Here is a 19,398-nt window from a genome sequence, read left to right as displayed (position 1 = left end):
TCCAGGTACCCCCCTGGGTAGGGTGCAGTGAATGGATAGGGTAGAGCGTGTACTAGTGCAGGTAACATGCTCTGGTAGAGAGCAGCAGCCACTTTGTGTGCTCACTGCTGTAGGGCTGTAGGGCTCCCTAGGGTAGCCTGGGGAGGCTGGTCCCATTGGATCCCAGCCTATCTCCCTATAGGAACAAGATGGAACATCCATGAGAGATATCCCTGGACTCAGAATTTAATGACACATCTTTTAGTGAAGGGTGTTTTTAAATCCTGTGTTGGAGAATAGCACTTTTAGAAAGTGGCTGTTCTCTTGTCTAAACCTTTTTCTGTGTGCCTGGGTTTGTGGAATGTCTGCCTGGTCTGGATGTGACAGGAAGGGGCTGCAGAGCCCCAGAGGAGAGGGTCGGAGCCATCCCGGGGATGAAAGGGCACATCTGCCTGCTTGGGAGGAGGGAGGAAGGAATGCCAGATAAGTGCTGGGCTGTGCCTGCCTACCTCCCCCACATTCGCTCTCTCCTGGTGGTCAACTGACCCCCCTGGCCCTGAAGCTGACAGGAAGAAGAAAGCCAGAGACACCTCAGTGCTCCGCAACCCCCAGAACTGGTTTAGACTGGACCCAGGGCCTCCATGCACCAAGAACTTCAAAGACATTGGGGGTATAAGGAAAGGACCCCTGTCTGCAGAAGATTAGATTCTGAAATTCTACAACCAAGACGGACCCTCTGCTGGAAGGAAGACGGCGAGAGAACTAAAGGAAGATTGCCTTGCTGTGTGCTCTAAGGGCTGACCTGTTCTGCTGTGGCCACTGAAAGCTGAAGAGGGGAAAGGGACTTTGCTGCGTGCTGTGACCCTGCCTGCTTGAACCTACCAAGACTTTGCTGTGTGCTGTGTCTTTACTGAATCTCCAAGGGCCTGAGAAGAGCTGGCCTCCTGCTGGGAACCCAGGGCTAAAGGTTCCTAAAGCTTTGCCAGAAAACAGCTGCAAGATCGTGCTGTTGTGGACCGGGGGCGTGGTGTACTTGACTGCGGAGCGTGAGGAATGGATCGGTGTGCTCATCGGCACATTTCCTATGAGGGTTGGAGGCTTGTGGCGCCTCCCCTCGTGAAATCCGCTCCAACGTGGTGGAGAGGTCGAGAGGGGGGTCTAATCGGGACCAGCGCCCTTGAAAACCCTTTGCCGCCAAATCACCACCGCGGCCCGGAGCCAGGAACCCCCCCCCGTAACTTGCCTAGAGGTCCAGGCGCTGCCGCGGCGAAGAACGAAGCCGCCGCGCTCCCATTGGTGGAGGGAGCCGAGCCCCCTCACTAACGCCGCGACGGGATTGGCCCGTGCGGCGCAGCGTCATCAGCAGTAGTGGGCCGTGATTGGCCGGAGTCGCGGAGCGTCATTGTTTACTGTCCCGGGAGCCGCACTGCCATTGGCTGACTCCCGGGTGCTGTGGAGGCTCGCCTGAGGAGCCGCGAGGGGATTGGCTGCCTTCGCGAGGAAGCCGAGGAATCAGCGAGATCACCGCCGGGCCCGGGAAGAAGTGACCTGACCTCGCCGAGGGATCCCCTGGCCTGCCGTCTCTGCTCCCCGCTGCTCTTTGGAGGATCCAGAGCGGGCGGAGAGCGTCCTGAGACCGGCCGGGCGGGAGCAACACTGAGCCGGCACCCGCGAGGTGCCCCTGGGGGACCCGCGTCACCACAAGCACGGGGAAAGAAGTCCCCCCTCGCCCAGGATACCGGGTGAGCCGCGCAAGAAGCGCTTGTGGTCCCTGAAGCCAGGGGACCCTTGGGGGATAGTTGTTTCACGCTGGCATTGTTTGCTCATCATTTTTGAGAGCGTTTTTGATCACAAAATCGTTGGCATATCTTTGTGCTGACTTGAAGAGACTAGAGACATTTGTTTTGAGAACTTCCTGAAATTAAGAAAGACCAATTAAGATTAAGTGCCTCCCTTTTATAATGAAGTGATTATCGTGCAACTGCTTGATTTACCTTGCTGAAACTAGATAAAGTTATATATTTTTATAAAAATATACTTACCTGTGTGGTCTCAGTTTGTGGTGGATTGGGGATTATTGTTGTGTTAAGTGCAAATGTTATCCACATTGTCTCCGAGTTTAGCCTAGACTGCTCGCGCCATGCTACCTAGAGGGTGAGCAGGGGTTATCTCAGAGGGTTATTCCGTTGCCCTGACAGGAGCTAGGGGTCCCTACTTGGGCCAAGGTACTTACCTTTGCCAACCAGAGACTCCCGGTTCTAACAGTGTGTATTTGATATACATGGCTAATAACGTACAATATTATGTAGCTCATTGTATGGTCTATTGGTCCAAGCACTTTTTATTCTTTTACGAAACAGATATATATTCTTAAAAAAAAATTTAAGTCATATATGAGAATATAATGGTTTTATGGCTTTCTTTTTGGTTTTCTATGCTCTTGATGCCTTTGAAACCCAATAGTGAACTTTTGTAAATATGCCAAGTACTAAAAAGGCGTATACCACCCTATCGAAACATTGAGTGTATTGTAGTGAATGTCTTTTGTGATCTTGGTGATCGAAACTTATTACCCACAGGGATCCGGCCTCATAGAGGGGATGAATGGGCTGCTGAAAGCACAGTTGAATAAACTATCAAACGGGTCATTGAAGGGCTGGAGACACAGTTTAAATGAGGATTTACAAATATTGACTAACAGACCACTGACAAATGCAGAAACCGATGTGAATGTTAGCACCAGCTTTACAGATTCAGACTTACGTAATCACGAATACCATCTTGTATTGGGAGACATCTCCAGGATCTCTAGCTTCATATCGAGCCACTTCAGAGGCTGCATGTCTTGATTTACTTTCTCTACAGATACACAAACTTAAACTTAGAGACATCACCCGAATTGAGACTGGGGTTGGGATTCAAATTCCCCCTGATCATTTTGGATTGATTGCTCCTCGATCTGGGCTTGCTTTAAAAGGCATCCAGGTTTAATGAGGGGTAATATGGACGTTGATTACCAAGGAGAGATTAAAATAATCTTGTTGAATAGTGGAAAGACAGAATTAGTGATACAGCTTGGAGATTGTGTTGCACAAATAAATTCTAATTATGCCACTTTAAGGGGGTCTGTTTAAAAGGGGTCTGCCCCAGCCCTTCTTATTGTGTGAGGAACCAGAGGGTTTGGTCTAATAACAAAAACCCAGGATTCGCAGTATGGGTGGAGTCCCCAAATGGTCCCCCTCAGCCTGCAGACATTATTGCCACTGGATAAGACAATGTTCTGGTCCTGATGAGACCAGGACAATAGAAATGGGAATATGTACATGCTGATAAATGTTACTTGCAATCATCATACTTGTTTGCTTTGTTTCCTTTAGATCATGGCAGGAAGTGTCTTTTCTCTGCTTGCTGTGAGTGGAGTGGTTTCAGGTGTGTGTGCCCGGCACCAGGAGGGTCCAGGGATATCAACAGCTGAAAAGTCAATCCGCCCATACCGAGTACTTACCTAACTCCAACAGCTTGATAATGTCTGGATATATCTTGCTCAAAATGTGTTGAACATATCATGCTTTTGCCTGCAGAATATCAAGTGCACCCTAGACATCATCTCCACATGCTTAGTTGCCGTACCCACTCCTGCTGGCATTTTACTGCAAATGTTTAATACAACAAATGCTGATGGAGCGGTGGAGGAGAGTGACATCAGAACCCACTTGTGTTTGTATGAATACTGCACTTTTTTGCCTCTGTTGTTTAAATCTTTCTGATCATTCTGCGGCTATACAGGCACATCTTAACAATTTGCATAATTTAATAAAAGGAGTGCAACAAGAAGTAGAGGGTTGTGGGATTGGTTATTTGGATGGTTACCAGATTTGGGTCAATAATTTGCCTCTTGATATAATTTTGTTGTTGTATTCAATAACACTTAAGACGCCTACTCATACACTCAGGTACTCACCTCCCACTGACAGGCACGTTCAGACACATTCAGACACTGATACACACACTCACAGACCCACTCACAGACCTGCTCAGACACTCATGCACTCATGAACCCACTCAGACACTCATGCACCCACTCACAGATTTACTCAGACACTCTCGTGCCCACTCACAGACCCATTCAGACACTCATGTACCCTCTTACAGAACAACTCATACTCTCTCCCACCCGCTCACAGACCTACTCAGAGACTCACGTACCAACTCACAGACCCACTCACAGACTCATGAACCCACTCACAGGCTCACGCACCCACTCACAGATTCATTCAAACCCTCATACACTCACTCACACACTGACTCACACACTCATGGAGGCACTTCAAAACCCACTCAGACACTCTCACACCCACTCACAAACCTACTCAGACACCCTTAACACGTACTCATAGACCCACTCAGACACTCATGCACCCACTCACAGATGTACTCATACACTCTTGTGCCCACTCCAGGCTCAGACACTCCTGCAACCACTTACAGATCAACTCATACTCTCTCACGTCCACTCACAGACCTACTCAGAGACTCATACAACTCACAGCCACACACAGAGGTTCACACACCCACTTACAGACCCACTCAGAGATGCCTGTACCCACTCATCGTATACAAAAGAAGGGTTTGGCTTATTCACAGTAAGGCCAAGCCTATAGTAATAAAAACAACTACATTTGCCAGTACTGAGATTTATTTGTTTTTTATGATAATCACAAGAAGAACAGAAATGAAACACGTTCTTCGAATTAATTGTTTTTTTGATTTAATCTATTTATTTTTTGATGCAAACTTGTTCTAAATTATTTGAACTGCAACTTTTTCGTTTTTTTTTAACATTGAAAATTAAATACACAGGAGAAAGAAAGGAAAAACAATCCTATTTGTGTTATTTACATTCATTTGGGGTGCAACAATGGGTGTGGATTCGTATCATTTCAATCATACTCAGGCATACTTTGTGAAGACAATGTGGTGAAGACAAGGGGGGTGGAAGGGAAAAAACATGAATTTAAATTGGTAATGCAAAGAAAAACTGAATTTTTTTATATATAAACGGTTAATAGCTTTTAAATATATTTACAAATGGATCATTGGCTGCTTTAAACTGGCCATCTGAAATGTATAATATTTTGTACAATCTATTCTCATTTTTTTATACAGATTGGCCTAATGCGGTATGGTCGACGCGTTTCGAGTTCCTTGGGGGGGAACTCTCCTCAGGACCTCTATTTCGGTTCTGTAAGACATAATGGGAGGACTTGACTTAGTATTGTCAAAGTGAACTGGTGCCCTTTAGCTCGACAAGACGGGGGCGGTGCGCTCTTACCTATACTGGTCACATCATTTGTCGTGAATTAACACCAAACATGCTGTGAAGGAAATCATACAGGATGGAATGAGTAACTTTGGACAGATTTGGCTGAGGGGTGTGTGCAGTGGTTTTGTGTTTGGATGGACTTTGTTCTTACTTGGATGTTCTTGTGTCCAACCTCGAATTTGTGTACTTTATTTGGATGCTTGGCTTGTTCGCTCGGGGGTGTCTGCGAGTCTGTAATGCAAAATTGTGAAATTCGCTGTTTATTGACGTCTGTTTGTGTCTCCGTGAAACTCAGGCAGCTCAACTTGGTTGGTATACAAGAGAGTCTTACCTTCTTTTACTTGAAGATGCTCTCTTCCTGATTATTTGGAGCGTGGGACGGCTTGGTGTAATCTGAAACAAACAATAATATCGTGCGTTGGTCCAAGGCGGAAACTTTGAAGCCGTCTCTAACTTGCATTGGACATGGTAACGTGACTCGACGTAAAAAGGGTGAAAATAACTCTGCATGTCGGTGGGTCCAAATACAGCCGACTTGCGCAAATCTAGCTTGCTCTTTGTATTAGACGTTATGACTTGATTGGGTTGTATTTACCTTACGTTTTAGCTCGGCAGGCTCATCATTCCGCTTTCTCCCAAGACTTGCGCGTTGAGTGGCGTTCTGTCATCCGCTGTTGGTCTCGTGGTATTTGGGTTTGAAGGAATTCTGGGATTTGTAGTTTGGCGATTTCTTGAAGTCGGGTCGATTTTCCAACTACTGTAATGTGGACTGGATCGGTCCTGCGGGCTGAATGTGTGGTGTTTTATTTAATTCTTTTAGCCTCAAGTTCAGTTGGAGTGAGCTGGACGTAACGTTTCTGATGAATGCGCCTGTGGTAAATGCAAACTGTTTTTTACAAGTGAACGGCAGATTTATTAAAGATGGAAAATTTCTGAAAGTTCATTCAATTCGTCTATGGCCGTGTTAAATTTGATAATTAACATCGCCTCTCGTTTTGACAATTTTGCTTCCAGGTCTCCTCCCCTCGCATCCTGATCGACCTTTGAAATAATGGTCCATTGTAGTTCTTGTTCTGTGTGTGTGTGTGAGTGCCAGTGGTTCACGAGGGGGGCTGATTGCACATTTTTTCTAATCCTAGATTTGTGCTGGGATATTCGATGTCTTGCTTCTTGACTTGTTTTTCCGATGTAGATTTGCCGGCAAGGGCACCAAATTGCATAAATAACATTCTTGGATTTGCAATTTGTGAAGCTTTCGTGCTTCCAAAAGATTCCTTTGTGGGTAAATACATCCCCTTCCACAGTTGAATTGCAGCATAGGCAAGTGCCGCACTTGTGATGGCCTTTGAGCGGAGGCAAATTCACATAGTCTCGTAATGTTATGTTCCGCTCTTTTGGCAGGGCTGCCCGTACCACTTGATTTGCGATACTTTTATCTCTTTTAAAAGCAAAGAGAGGAATTTCTTTCAATTTTATGTCCAAATCTTGGACTAAGTGCCAGCTGTTTTTTATTTGTTTTTTTAGCCAATTTGACGAAGGGCAGTATGTGGAAACACATACTATTCGGTCTACAGATTCCTTTTGTTTAGATTGCAAAAGTGCCTCTCGGGGAGTCCACCATGCTCTTTTGATTGCTCTTTTCAGCATCTTTTTGGGGTAACCTCTGTCTAACAAGTTGTCCTGTAGTTTACTGGCATGGAAGAAGAATTCATCTTTGAACGAGCAGTTGCGTCTGATTCTTAGAAATTGCCCTATTGGTAGATTGTCTTTTAAGCTGCGAGGGTGATTGCTAGTGTAGTGGAGTGATTTATTTTTATCTGTTTTTTTCTTGTACAATGTTGTCTTTAAACTTCCTTCTGAGGGGTATATTTCCACATCCAAAAATGGTAATTTTGTATTTGAGACACTGATACTAAACTTTGTCTTCTGTTCTGTTGTTCAGCCATTCGTGGAATCCATCCAATTGATCTTTCGAGCCTTTCCAAATCAGGAAGACATCGTCAATATATCGGAACCAGCATCCGATATATTGGAAAATGGGGTTGTTATGGTATACAAATTTTTCTTCGTATTGAGACATATATAGCACAGCTAATTCTGGGGCAAAAGGACACCACATGGCTACTCCCTTTATCTGGTAGTACAAATCTTCTTTAAATTTAAAGTAATTTCTTTTTAAAGCCATGCCGGCTAATTCTAGAATGAAACTCGTGGGTATTTTCATCGGTCTGGGTCGTTTGTCTAGATATAATTCTAGTACTGCTAGTCCTTCGTCTTGGGGGATTTGGGTGTACAGAGATGTTACATCCATCCATGCTGACCATCAGGTCAGTCTGTTCATTATATTCCAGTAATGATATCTTGTTAATGAAGTCAGTTGTATCTTTTATATATGATTTGACTTCCGCCATCCATGGTTTTAGAAAAAAGTCAACAAATTTCGATACGGGCTCGAATAAAGATTTGCATCCTGAGACTATGGGTCGTCCAGGCGGATTATGTTCATCTTTATGAACCTTTGGTAGGACATAAAAAATCGCTATTCTTGGGTGTTTGTTTTGTAGATAGGCGTACTCTTTCTTCCCAAGAAATCCATTTTCAAAACCAACTTGTAAAATTTGGAACAGTTCACCTTGTAATTCCCTTGTGGGATCTTTTTGGATTTTCTTGTAACAATATTCATCAGTGAGTTGCCTGGTCACCTCTGTGGTGTATTCTGTAGTGCTGAATCAAAGTAAAGAAGGGCTTAGGCGCACAGCGTCAAGTTGAGGAAGGAGTTACTGGAGAAGCTGATGGTGGCTTTGAAAAACAATGGTACCTCCAGATGTCCGGGATGGCCATGGGCAATTGTGCCGCGCCCACGTACGCGAATATTTATATGGGTAATTTTGAACTTGAACACATACTCACGAACACCGACTGGAATGCCAACCTTAAGCTATACGCACGTTATATAGACGACCTATTTTTCATTTGGAAAGGTCCCCGTGACCATTTGGAATCAGCACTACATGCTTTAAACCTTAAAGATGACCGGATTGAACTGACTTGGAGCATCTCTGATAAAGAAATCACGTTCTTAGACGTATCAGTGAAAATTACCCCTGAGGGCATTGAGACAGATCTCTATCGAAAGCCAACCGACCGCAATAACACCCTTTTGTATAGCAGCTTTCACCAGGATTCCCTAAAGAGACATTTACCATTTAGCCAGATGCTCAGAGTCACCCGAATTGTATCCAATGAGGACAAAAGAGACTCTCAACTTCAATCAATGGCTAGGAGATTCTCAACCAGAGGGTATCCACATGACGTCATTAAAGAAGCCCAAGAAAAAGTCAAATTGATTCCACGGTCAGAAACTTTAAAAAACAAAAAGAAGGATTCAACCTCCAGAATGGCACTGGTCTCCAGATACTCCACCTCAAGTAAGATCTACAAAAAAACCATCCTAAAACACTGGCGTATCTTATCATCGGAACCAGACTTTGGCGATTTGTTCAAAGAACCTCCCATTTTCGCGTACAGTAGACCGATGAACATTAAGGAAATATTATCTAAACCTACAGCGACGAAAACTCATCACACGGGCACCCGCCCTTGTTACCATTGTAGCAACTGCAACAATGTCATTGCAGGCAACACTGTAAACCACCCTATGAGAGGCTTTAAGATCAACCTCAATGTAGACGCCACATGTGATTCATCTAATTTAATTTATCTGCTCAAATGCCCATGCGGAAAGTCCTACGTGGGAAAAACCAGTAGAAAAATAAAAATCAGACTCAACGAACATAAGTCCAATATCAGGACAAAGAATTCTAAATCAAATGTGGCTGTTCATTTCAATGAAGCCCACCACAGTGTGGCACAACTGAAATACCTGGTATTAGAAATGGTCACCCACACTGAGGGCAGGGACAACAACAAGACCCTCTTACAACGAGAAACCTCATGGATTTATAGACTTCAGTCTCTGAAACCTTTTGGCCTCAATGACCGAACCGAACTCAGTTGTTACCTGTAATTGTTTTGCTTTGATGCCATGTACTTTGTTCTGTATATATACTTGTCTAGTCACCACACTCCACTTTAAGATGGCCGCCCTCACTACCTTTCACTTTGGTGTCCTTTCACTATTTCAACACCATCCACCCTCCTAGCGAACTCCGCAGTAACTCCGCGAAGTTCGTGATACTCGGTCCACCTCGTGAACCTCTCCACAGTAAGTTACTTGTCACCGCTTGCCGTTCAGCGTTCTGTTTGATTTCATGCTTCACGCATTTGTCACATTGCTTAATCCTCCCTCCTGTTTTGCAGCACTGATGTGAGCCTTCTGCCGAGTGCGTTAACGTGAGACCTGTTTCACTTGTTTTCACAACCCGTTTTGCTTGTACCCGCACGGCTTACCCTCCGTTATGCTCCTGTTTTTAACCGCACCGTTCACCGGTCCCCTCCAAGGAACCCTTTATACATTTTTGATTTCCGCACTTTTTTTAATTTTACTATTCTCATTCGCATGACACGGGTGACACCGTTTTGAACTCACTGACTTATCTGAACATGCATGTTACTTCACATTGCTTGTTATATTTTGATTCTCACCGCCTAGCATCGTTGATCTAAGTTGCATTTTTGTATCCCTCCGCAGCGCTCCTTGACAAAGGACTTTCCATAGTCCGAAATGCATTGGAGCACATTTTGAGATACTTCGTTTGATTGCATTCAATTATTTTGCGTGATGTAACGCTCCCAACATAAGAACTTATGAACTATCATAAATTAACCCTATGATAACACTTTCGTGTGGACTCTCCAGTTATTCTCATCATTGAACTTTCTTTTGAGTCAGCTATCCTGAACTCCATAAGTGTGCCCACTATACAGGGATGTGCTTACGTATCACGTAACACACTCATCTTAAGTATTCTGTAGTGCCCCATATCACTATAGAGCCACCTTTGCCTGCTTGCTTTATGACTATTGAGTGGTCATTTTTTAACGTCACAAGCGCTTCTTTTTGCAATTTTGTTATATTATACTTAAAATAGCCTTGTTTTTTCTTTTCTTGTGTGTTTATTGCAGATAAAATTGTCTTTTCAAAAGTGACCACCTCCTTTGGTATCTTGTTAGTTGGTGGGCAAAAAGTTGAAGGTTTTTTAAGACCCGTAGTTTCCATACTTTCTAATGGTTGTTGGCCTGAGAAAAAGGTTGTTAGTCTGATCTTGCGACAGAAATTGATGAATTCTGTTTTCAATAGTACAAAGTTTTTTGGTCTTGTAGGCACAAAAGAGAGTCCTTTCTCTAATGCACTTAATTCTGTTGTTGTTAGAACTTTGGATGATAGATTATGTATCGATGTTACATTTAATTTCTGTATGTCCGTGTTCTTGTTGATATCTCCCATGGGGGGTCGTTGAATCTTGCTTTCCCACGTGTTTTTTGTTGGCCTCTCCCTAAAAAAGGCTGTTGTTGTGCTTGTGGATTTGACTGGAAGTTTTGTTGGAAATTCCCTCGTCTATTGAATCCAGTCCTGTTAGTACTATTATCTGTATCGCTGCCACTTGATGCCGATGATGTATCAGAAAAGGTAATAAAGTTTTGTCTTGATCTACCTTGATGATCTGTCAGGTAGCGTCTTGATTCAGTTCTTGAGTAAAAGTCCTGTTGTAGATAAGGGTATGCCTTTTCTAAAGAGAAACTTTTTTTGTCCTTTTCGAATTTAGTTTCTTTCTGATTTATTGTGTAATCTTTAAATTCTAGGATGTCTTTGTCCACTTTGTCTAATAGAGCTTTTGAATCTGTAATGAGTTGGTTTGTTTTGATTTCTGATTCCAATTTCTCTATTTCCAAGAGTTGATCCATAGAAAGTCGTTGTGCTGTCTCCACAGTCAGGACCATGAGGTCTCTGCTGCACTTGGTTTCTATGAAACTGTATCCTTTTTTGTAGGTTGGGTCCTCGGTGAAAATCACTGGCACATTACGTATTATCAGTCCATTGGGAATTGTACCTGCACGTAGATGTTGTATTAAGTAATGTCCGTGTAAATCTGTTCGTATTTGTTTCTTTTTCAATCTGATCAGTTTTTCAGACTCGTTGTTGATTTTAGCGGTAGAGCTTAGCGCCGCCGAACTGAAGAGTGGGGGGTTGCTAATTAATTTCTGTATGTGGTCTTCGCTGTAGGCGAAAGTTTCATTCTCTGACATTATATAATAATGTCAGTGACTCTCCCGCCCAGTGTGATTATTGTGATGTGTGCAAGGAATGAAGTTGGAAAAAGTAGAAAGGAAAGATTTTAAGAAAGTGCAACCGTGTTATCTCATTCAACTTCTGTCTATCCTGTTGGTGTTCAGATACACAGTGCCTCAGGGCGTGAGATCCTGGAAGATAAACCGCAGTTTATCTGGTAGAGGCCCCTAGGAGGTTGGGGAAAGTAAATTCAAGAGTGATCAGACGATCTGTCTCGTCCTACGTACCTCGCGGGACTGCTCCCGCTAGAAATATCGTATACAAAAGAAGGGTTTGGCTTATTCACAGTAAGGCCAAGCCTATAGTAATAAAAACAACTACATTTGCCAGTACTGAGATTTATTTGTTTTTTATGATAATCACAAGAAGAACAGAAATGAAACACGTTCTTCGAATTAATTGTTTTTTTGATTTAATCTATTTATTTTTTGATGCAAACTCACAGACCCACTCACAGACTCATGAACCCACTCACAGGCTCACGCACCCACTCACAGATTCATTCAAACCCTCATACACTCACTCACACACTGACTCACACACTCATGGAGGCACTTCAAAACCCACTCAGACACTCTCACACCCACTCACAAACCTACTCAGACACCCTTAACACGTACTCATAGACCCACTCAGACACTCATGCACCCACTCACAGATGTACTCATACACTCTTGTGCCCACTCCAGGCTCAGACACTCCTGCAACCACTTACAGATCAACTCATACTCTCTCACGTCCACTCACAGACCTACTCAGAGACTCATACAACTCACAGCCACACACAGAGGTTCACACACCCACTTACAGACCCACTCAGAGATGCCTGTACCCACTCATAGACCCACTCGGAGGCTCACACACCCACTCACAGATGCATTCAGACACTCGTTCACTCACTCACATACTGACTCACACACTCCTGGAGGCACTTGTAAACCCACCCGGACACTCTCACACCCACTCAATGACCCACTAAGACACTCACTCACCCACTCAGAGACTCACCGACCTACTCAGACACTCCTGCCCCCACTCACTCATCCAGAGACTTATCCATCAACTCACAAATATTCTCAGACACTCTGGCACCCACTCACAGATCCACTCAGAGACTCACACACCCACTCACAGGCCCACTCAGATACTTATGTACCCACTCACAGATGTATTCAAACACTCATGCACTTACTCACACACTGACTCACACACTCATGGAGGCACTTGCAAACCCACTCAGATACTCTCACACCCACTCAAACACTCACACACCCACTCACAGGCCTACTCTAACACGTACTCATAGACCCACTCAGACACTCATGCACCCACTCACAGATGTACTCGGACACTCTCGTGCCCACTCACAGGCTCAGACACTCATGCACCCACTTACAGATCAACTCATACTCTCTCACGTCCACTCACAGACATACTCAGAGACTCACACAACAACCCACAGCCACACACAGAGGTTCACACACCCACTCACAGACTCATGTACCCACTCATAGACCCACTCAGAGGCTCACACACCCACTCACAGATGCATTCAGACACTCGTGCACTCACTCACATACTGGCTCACACACTCCTGGAGGCACTTGTAAACCCACCCAGACACTCTCACACCCACTCAATGACCCACTAAGACACTCACTCACCCACTCAGAGACTCACGACCTACTCAGACACTCATGCCCAAACTCACTCATCCAGAGACTTATCCATCAACTCACAAACATTCTCAGACACTCTGGCACCCACTCACAGATCCACTCAGAGACTTACACACCCACTCACATGCCCACTCAGATACTTATGTACCCACTCAGACACTCGTGCACTCACTCCCAATGAGCCACTCAGACACTCTTAAAGGTTAAAGTTGACTATAAGTTTACTTTAACCTTTTGGGGTTTTCAGTGAATTGTTAAGGTTTTGTTTTTTGAACAAACAAATGATCCTACCATCTTAAGGGACAGCTGAGGAAGAGAACATCGCACAATATTGTGCACACAATGTAATAGACACACAAACATAAGACACAAGGGGGCAGCCAGATAATCAAGCATTAGAAAAGCCAATCGGTCTTCCCAATGGCTTGGCAATGTGTTTTAGCCACGTTGTACACCAGTTTAGCTGCTGTTCAGCTTGGCTAAAAGTTAGTGGCATGGTGTGTCATAGAGTGGAATGGCATAGAGTGGAGTGTCACAGAGTGGAGTAGAGTGGCACAGAGTGGATATGAGAGTCGTAGAGTACAGTGCCGTAGAGTGGAGTGTCATATAGTGGAGTGGCATGGAGTAGAGTGGCGTGGAGTTGAGTGAATTGAAGTGGATTAGAGTGGAGTGGAGAAGATTAGAATTATTTATAGACATGCTGACATGACACACACGTTTGGGCTGGAGTTTCACAGTGCCTGTAGGCAACTGTCTTATAGAGCCAGCACCAGGATTCCATACGTTATTTGTACAGTGGTCATCCAAAAAGTAAGTTTCTTCACACAATAGGCAGTACTTAATTTGAGCTGGTGGTTGCAGATGAGGCCCAACCACACACATTTTTGTGGACCGGCACTAACTTTTCCTCATCAGACTTTGACGAAAAATAAGAGAGAAAAACACAAAATAGCAAAAGAAGGAGGAAGGGAGGATGGAAAAACAGTAACAAACAAATAATGTAAAAATGAAAGGGAAGCTGCAAGAGTGAGATAAAGTTGATGGTGGGGTCAGGCGGTAGTTTAAAGAGACATGAGGTTGCCTCAACTCTACACAGCCTGGGGATTCAGCACTTCTGACATTATATATATTTGAGCAGTATTTTGGGCACCGGAACTTATTCTTTACAAATTAAGCACTGGCTAAAGGTAAGTATTTGCTATGATGTTCCAATCCTCCTTACTTGCAGGAGACAGATAGAAGTGTTGCATTGTCACTTACTGGCAAGGGTGTCCTCTCCACTAGCACCCATTCTTTCACCACGGGTTGTGTTTCCATCTGTGGAGGAGATTCACAGCTCTCTAATTGTTCAGATGGTTCTTCCAGAGGCACCTGGGGCTTCTTCGGAGGCTTCTCGTTCTCCTGTCAGAAAAAAACACAGAAATGCTTCACATAAATGAAAATCTGGTGAATTTACAAGGATAAATTACTTACCTTTAACACTAATCCTATGTATTGGGTATGCTCTCTGCGTCTATAAAATGTAGAATATCTCCACGCATGTGCAGTATACCTGGGACACCACTTTTTCAACTTGGCTAAACAAACATAGTGCTATTTTTTTAGGAATTCTACGGGAGCCAGCCTTTTCATTATGCAGTGCTGGGTCAGTGAGGCAGTTTGTTCTGGAGGAAATACGAGTGGGAGGATCATTCTATACCGATTTTTTTGCCATCCCATTTGGGAAAGACAGGTTGTTAATGGATTCAGAGAGGATACCTTGACCTACAACTAGGATTACAGGAAAGTAACTTTTCCTTCTCTGTCATTGGATTCTCGATGACATCCATAAAAAAGTAGAATAGCAACCGAGGAGGTATGCAAATGTGAGAGAGAATAAAACGGAAGTATATCTAGACAAAAAAATTGCACAAGGAAACCAGATCTCCCAGAATAGCAGCCCAGAAGACAATGCAGTAATGTTTGGTGAAAGTGTTGCCATACTAATTTGCTGCTCTGCAGATCTCTGTATCTGGCATATTTCTAATCAAAGCAGTGCGGGCTGACTCTCCATGTGCTCCCCTCCCCAGTAGAATGTGATTTTGGTATATCTGGGACAGTTCTGTCCCAGGTATGCCAAAAGCACATTCTATTTACCTATGAATTGATTTGATGAAGCCATACAAGATAAGACTGCTTTGTAGTTTAAGCCGCTATTTTGTTTTTCTAATATTTTTGGTTCTGTCCAAGTAGTATTTTGGAGTGCTCTTTACCTCTGGGGTATGGAGAGCTCTTTCTGCCAGAGAAGAATGATCTGGAAAGAAAGTTGGGAGTGAAATTGTTTGGGGGGGACATGAAAATCGGAATTATTTTGAACAGGAATGACTGTTTAAGATTAATTTTTTGATTTGGTGTAGTGGAAACAAGATATGGGGCCAGATGTAGGTAATCTCAATTTACCTATTCTTAAATACCGAATTTTACCGATTCGGTATTTAAGAATAGGTAAATGGGATTTAGATCATTTTTCGGTAAGATTCGGTAATTAAGAATCTGTATTTACCGATTTGGTATTTACCGAATCGGTAAGTACCGATTCAGTTATTCCCTGGAGGCCCATAGGAATGAATGGGAATTACCGATTCGGTAAATACCGAATCGGTAAATACCGAATCGGTAATAGGGGGAACCCTTTCAAGGGTGGCAGAGTGTCACATTGACACCCTGTTGCACCCCTGAATAGTGCATGGGTGCACATGTGGCACACATACATGAGGGCACTGAATAAAAAGCACAAAATTGCTTTTTAAAAAGGCATTCGGAATTTACCACCAACTATTAGTTGGTGGTAAATAACAAATCCTTAAATGTAAAAAGCACTCACTTGAGTGCTATCTACATTAAGGATTCGGTAATTTACCGAATCGGTAAGTTAAGAATTCGGTAATTTACCGATTCCTTAAGTTACGATTCGGTAAATTACCGAATCCTACAATTTGGCTACCTACATCTGAAAAGCCTAATTCTGGTCGGTAACGGCCGAAATTCGGTAAATTCGGCCGTTACCGACCGGAATTAGGCTTCCTACATCTGGTCCATGGTTCCTACAAATATAGAGCGTGAAGGCCACTCGCACTTCTGGCAGAAGTTATGGCCACGAGAAAAACTATTTTGTAGGAAATGTACTGCTCTGCCTTGTTCATGGGCTCATGTGGAGGAAGTATAAATGAATAGCATTTCTCTCATGAGAAAATGGCCCTTTCACTTACAGCTTAAATGTCCAATATGTTTGGACTTCTCGAATTCATTGATCCATAAAGAAAAATTCAATTGAAAAAAGCTTGAAAATAAAGTTTATTGCCATCGACTAATCAGTTGTTATCCACAGGATTTTTATTCAATCATCCATAGTGAATATGTTTTCAAAAAAATCTTCCATTTGCCAAAACATGATGAAGTTCAAGTTAATCTTATCCAATTCCATATCCCCAATGCATTTCGGGCTGGGTGTTGCCCTTTGTCAGGGGTAATTTTAGTTCTGAAAATAAAGCAAGCTATTTCTAAGTCAAATGTGTAGGCTCACAGCAATGGGCGTACGTGCCAAAGATACGCGGATGAATGCCATTCCAGTTTGAACACGGCGATATGCAAATCAGTCTTGACCCTGCACCCAATAGTGTTGGATTATGCTTGTTGATGCTCTTTAATGTCATGCATAAGTTAGCTTTTGCTACGCTATTTTCTTTAGTCGGGCACCATTTTATGTACTGTTCAAAACTAATCGTGTTTGATTTCAAGAAATGCCCCTTGCTAAGTTTTTCTGCAACGAGGAAGGATTAGTTACTTACCTGTAATCCTAGTTCTCTTCCAGGGGTATACTCATTAAAGTCATAAGCACTGAATAATCTCCGCCCATGAGCGGGAACCTGGAACATATAATAAAATATATATATATATATATATATATATATGTGTAAATATATATAATAGTAGTACATAGTACTAAACAAATTATACACATATATATGTATAACCAATAAAATGCAGCCCAACATAACCCATAGGCTTATAAAGCCATAATTACATATTTTCTGCAGTATGAAAATAAATCATATAAATAATGCAATAAAAAGGCATGAGCCTCAAAAGCATTCCATAATCAGCAAAAAAAACTTTTATTTTCATCAAAGAATTTGTAATAAAAGGCAATTAGCCTAAGAAGGCTGCATACAGAAAAACTATCTCTGTACAGAAAATCAGACTGACACCTCGCCTTTAAGGCATCAGAGAATCTGAACACTTTGCCTTTAAGGCCTCCAGGGGAACTCTGTTCCCATCATGCACCACAGGTGACAGTTAGGTCAGTTCTTTTGTACGGTACAGTAAACTTAGCAGGAATCTGCATCTAGAAACACAATAGTACCATCATAAAGCTACTGCTCGCCCGGGGAGGCGGGAGGGTGCTTATGACTTTAATGAGTATACCCCTGGAAGAGAACTAGGATTACAGGTAAGTAACTAATCCTTCTCTTCCAGGGAATACTCATTAATAGTCATAAGCACTGAATAGAGTAGCAAGCTCATACCCACAAAACGTGGGCGAACAGAGAAAAAAACAACAACAACTGTAACACACAGATCTCAGGTAGAATTAGCAAATACATTTCTAAGAGATGCTTGCCCAACCTGTGCATCTGCCTGTGTGTCTGAGTCAAGGCAATAATGGCGAGTAAAAGTATGCACTGAACGCCAAGTAGCTGCCTTACAAATTTCTGCCATAGAAACATTTCTAAGGAGAGCTATGGTAGAAGCTTTCCCTCTGGTCTTCCTGACAAAGACCTATTTGACAACTGATAAGTTAGAAGGATACAAGAAACAATCCATCTAGCAATGGACCTCTTAGATGCTGCAGAGCCTGTATTAACAGGACCATAGTTAATGAACAAACGGTCTGAATGTCTCAAAGTCTTTGTTCTATCTAAATAAAACGTAAGGACTCTCTTCAGATCTAAGGAATGAAGAGCCCTTTCAGCAGGACCAGTAGGATTTGGAAAAAAGGTAGGCAAGGTTATGGCTTGATTAATATGAAAATCTGACACTACCACTCTATTAGAATGGAACACAGTAAACGGTTCTTTGCAACACAGAGCCTGAATCTCGCTCACTCTACGAGCAGAAGTAATAGCCACCAGGAATGCTACTTTCCAAGTTAAGTGTTGCAAGGAAGACTTTTATGTATAGGCTCAAAAGGAGCACCCATTAACTTAGTTAACACCACATTAAGCTCCCACGGTGGAGAAGGAGACCTGACTGGCGGATACACCTTTCTCAAACCTTCCAGAAAATCCTTTACTACAGGCATCCTAACGAAGGAGACCTGGGTAGGTGATTTTCTGTAGGCTGTGATCGCAGCCAGATGGACTTTAATAGAATTAAATTGAAGACAAGATCTTCCTAAATATAAGACGTAGGGAAAAATCACCTGTTCCTGACCATGGATAGGATCAAATCCATTACTCTCAAACCACAGGTAAAACCGTTTCCACTTAAATCCATAGGATTTCCTTGTAGAAGGCCGTTTCGCCTCCTTAAGGATGTGCATACAGTCAGGATTCAACTGCAAGTGTCCATACTGGATGACTTCAGGAGCCATGCTGCTAGGCGCAGGGAGGACAGATTGGGGTGGAACACTCTCCCCTTCTGTTTGGACAGAAGATCCGGGCGACATGGCAATCTCCTGTGTGGTACTTTCGACAACTGAAGGAGATCAGGAAACCACCATTGGCGCGGCCACTCTGGGGCAATCAAAATCATCCTGGAGTCGGTTCTGCACATCCTGTTGATTACTGGTGGTATCAACGGGGTCGGTGGAAAAGCGTACAGTAAGTTCTGACACCAGTCTATCAAAAGGGCATTCCCCTGAGACCCGCTCTGAAACCTGGATGCGAAGACGGGGCATTTTGCGTTTTCCGCGTCTGCGAACAGATCGATATCTGGTGTTCCCCATGCCTAAAAAATACTGTTTGTGACTTCCTCGTTGAGGACCCATTCGTGAGCCTCGACGAAGTCTCTGCTTAGGAAATCCGCTTGCGAGTTGAGAACTCTCGGCAGATGTACAGCTGTTATCGACAAGTCTCTCGCCAGTAACCAGTTCCAGATGGTCTGGGCTTCTATGGACAGAGTCCTGG

At 43.4% G+C, this 19,398-nt stretch overlaps 1 protein-coding gene across 6 annotated transcripts in view; it reads right to left on the bottom strand.

The window, feature by feature from the left end:
* Positions 1-19,398, bottom strand: part of LOC144792652 (uncharacterized) — a 546,052-nt gene that overhangs the window by 197,845 nt on the left and 328,809 nt on the right. For all 6 annotated transcript variants that reach the window (XR_013602588.1, XM_078667796.1, XM_078667797.1 and 3 more), the window contains exon 4: positions 14,492-14,632. Coding sequence is in view for 5 of the 6 variants with exons in the window: in XM_078667796.1 (XP_078523922.1) it covers positions 14,492-14,632 (141 nt within the window). In the remaining variant the exon portion in view is untranslated. The remainder of the gene's footprint in view (positions 1-14,491; positions 14,633-19,398) is intronic.

The sequence above is a fragment of the Lissotriton helveticus genome, chromosome 11 (assembly GCF_964261635.1).
Source record: "Lissotriton helveticus chromosome 11, aLisHel1.1, whole genome shotgun sequence".
Classification (NCBI taxonomy): Eukaryota; Metazoa; Chordata; class Amphibia; order Caudata; family Salamandridae; genus Lissotriton; species Lissotriton helveticus.
The sequence above is the reverse complement of the archived record's forward strand: the minus strand, read 5'-3'. Positions and strand labels throughout refer to the sequence as shown.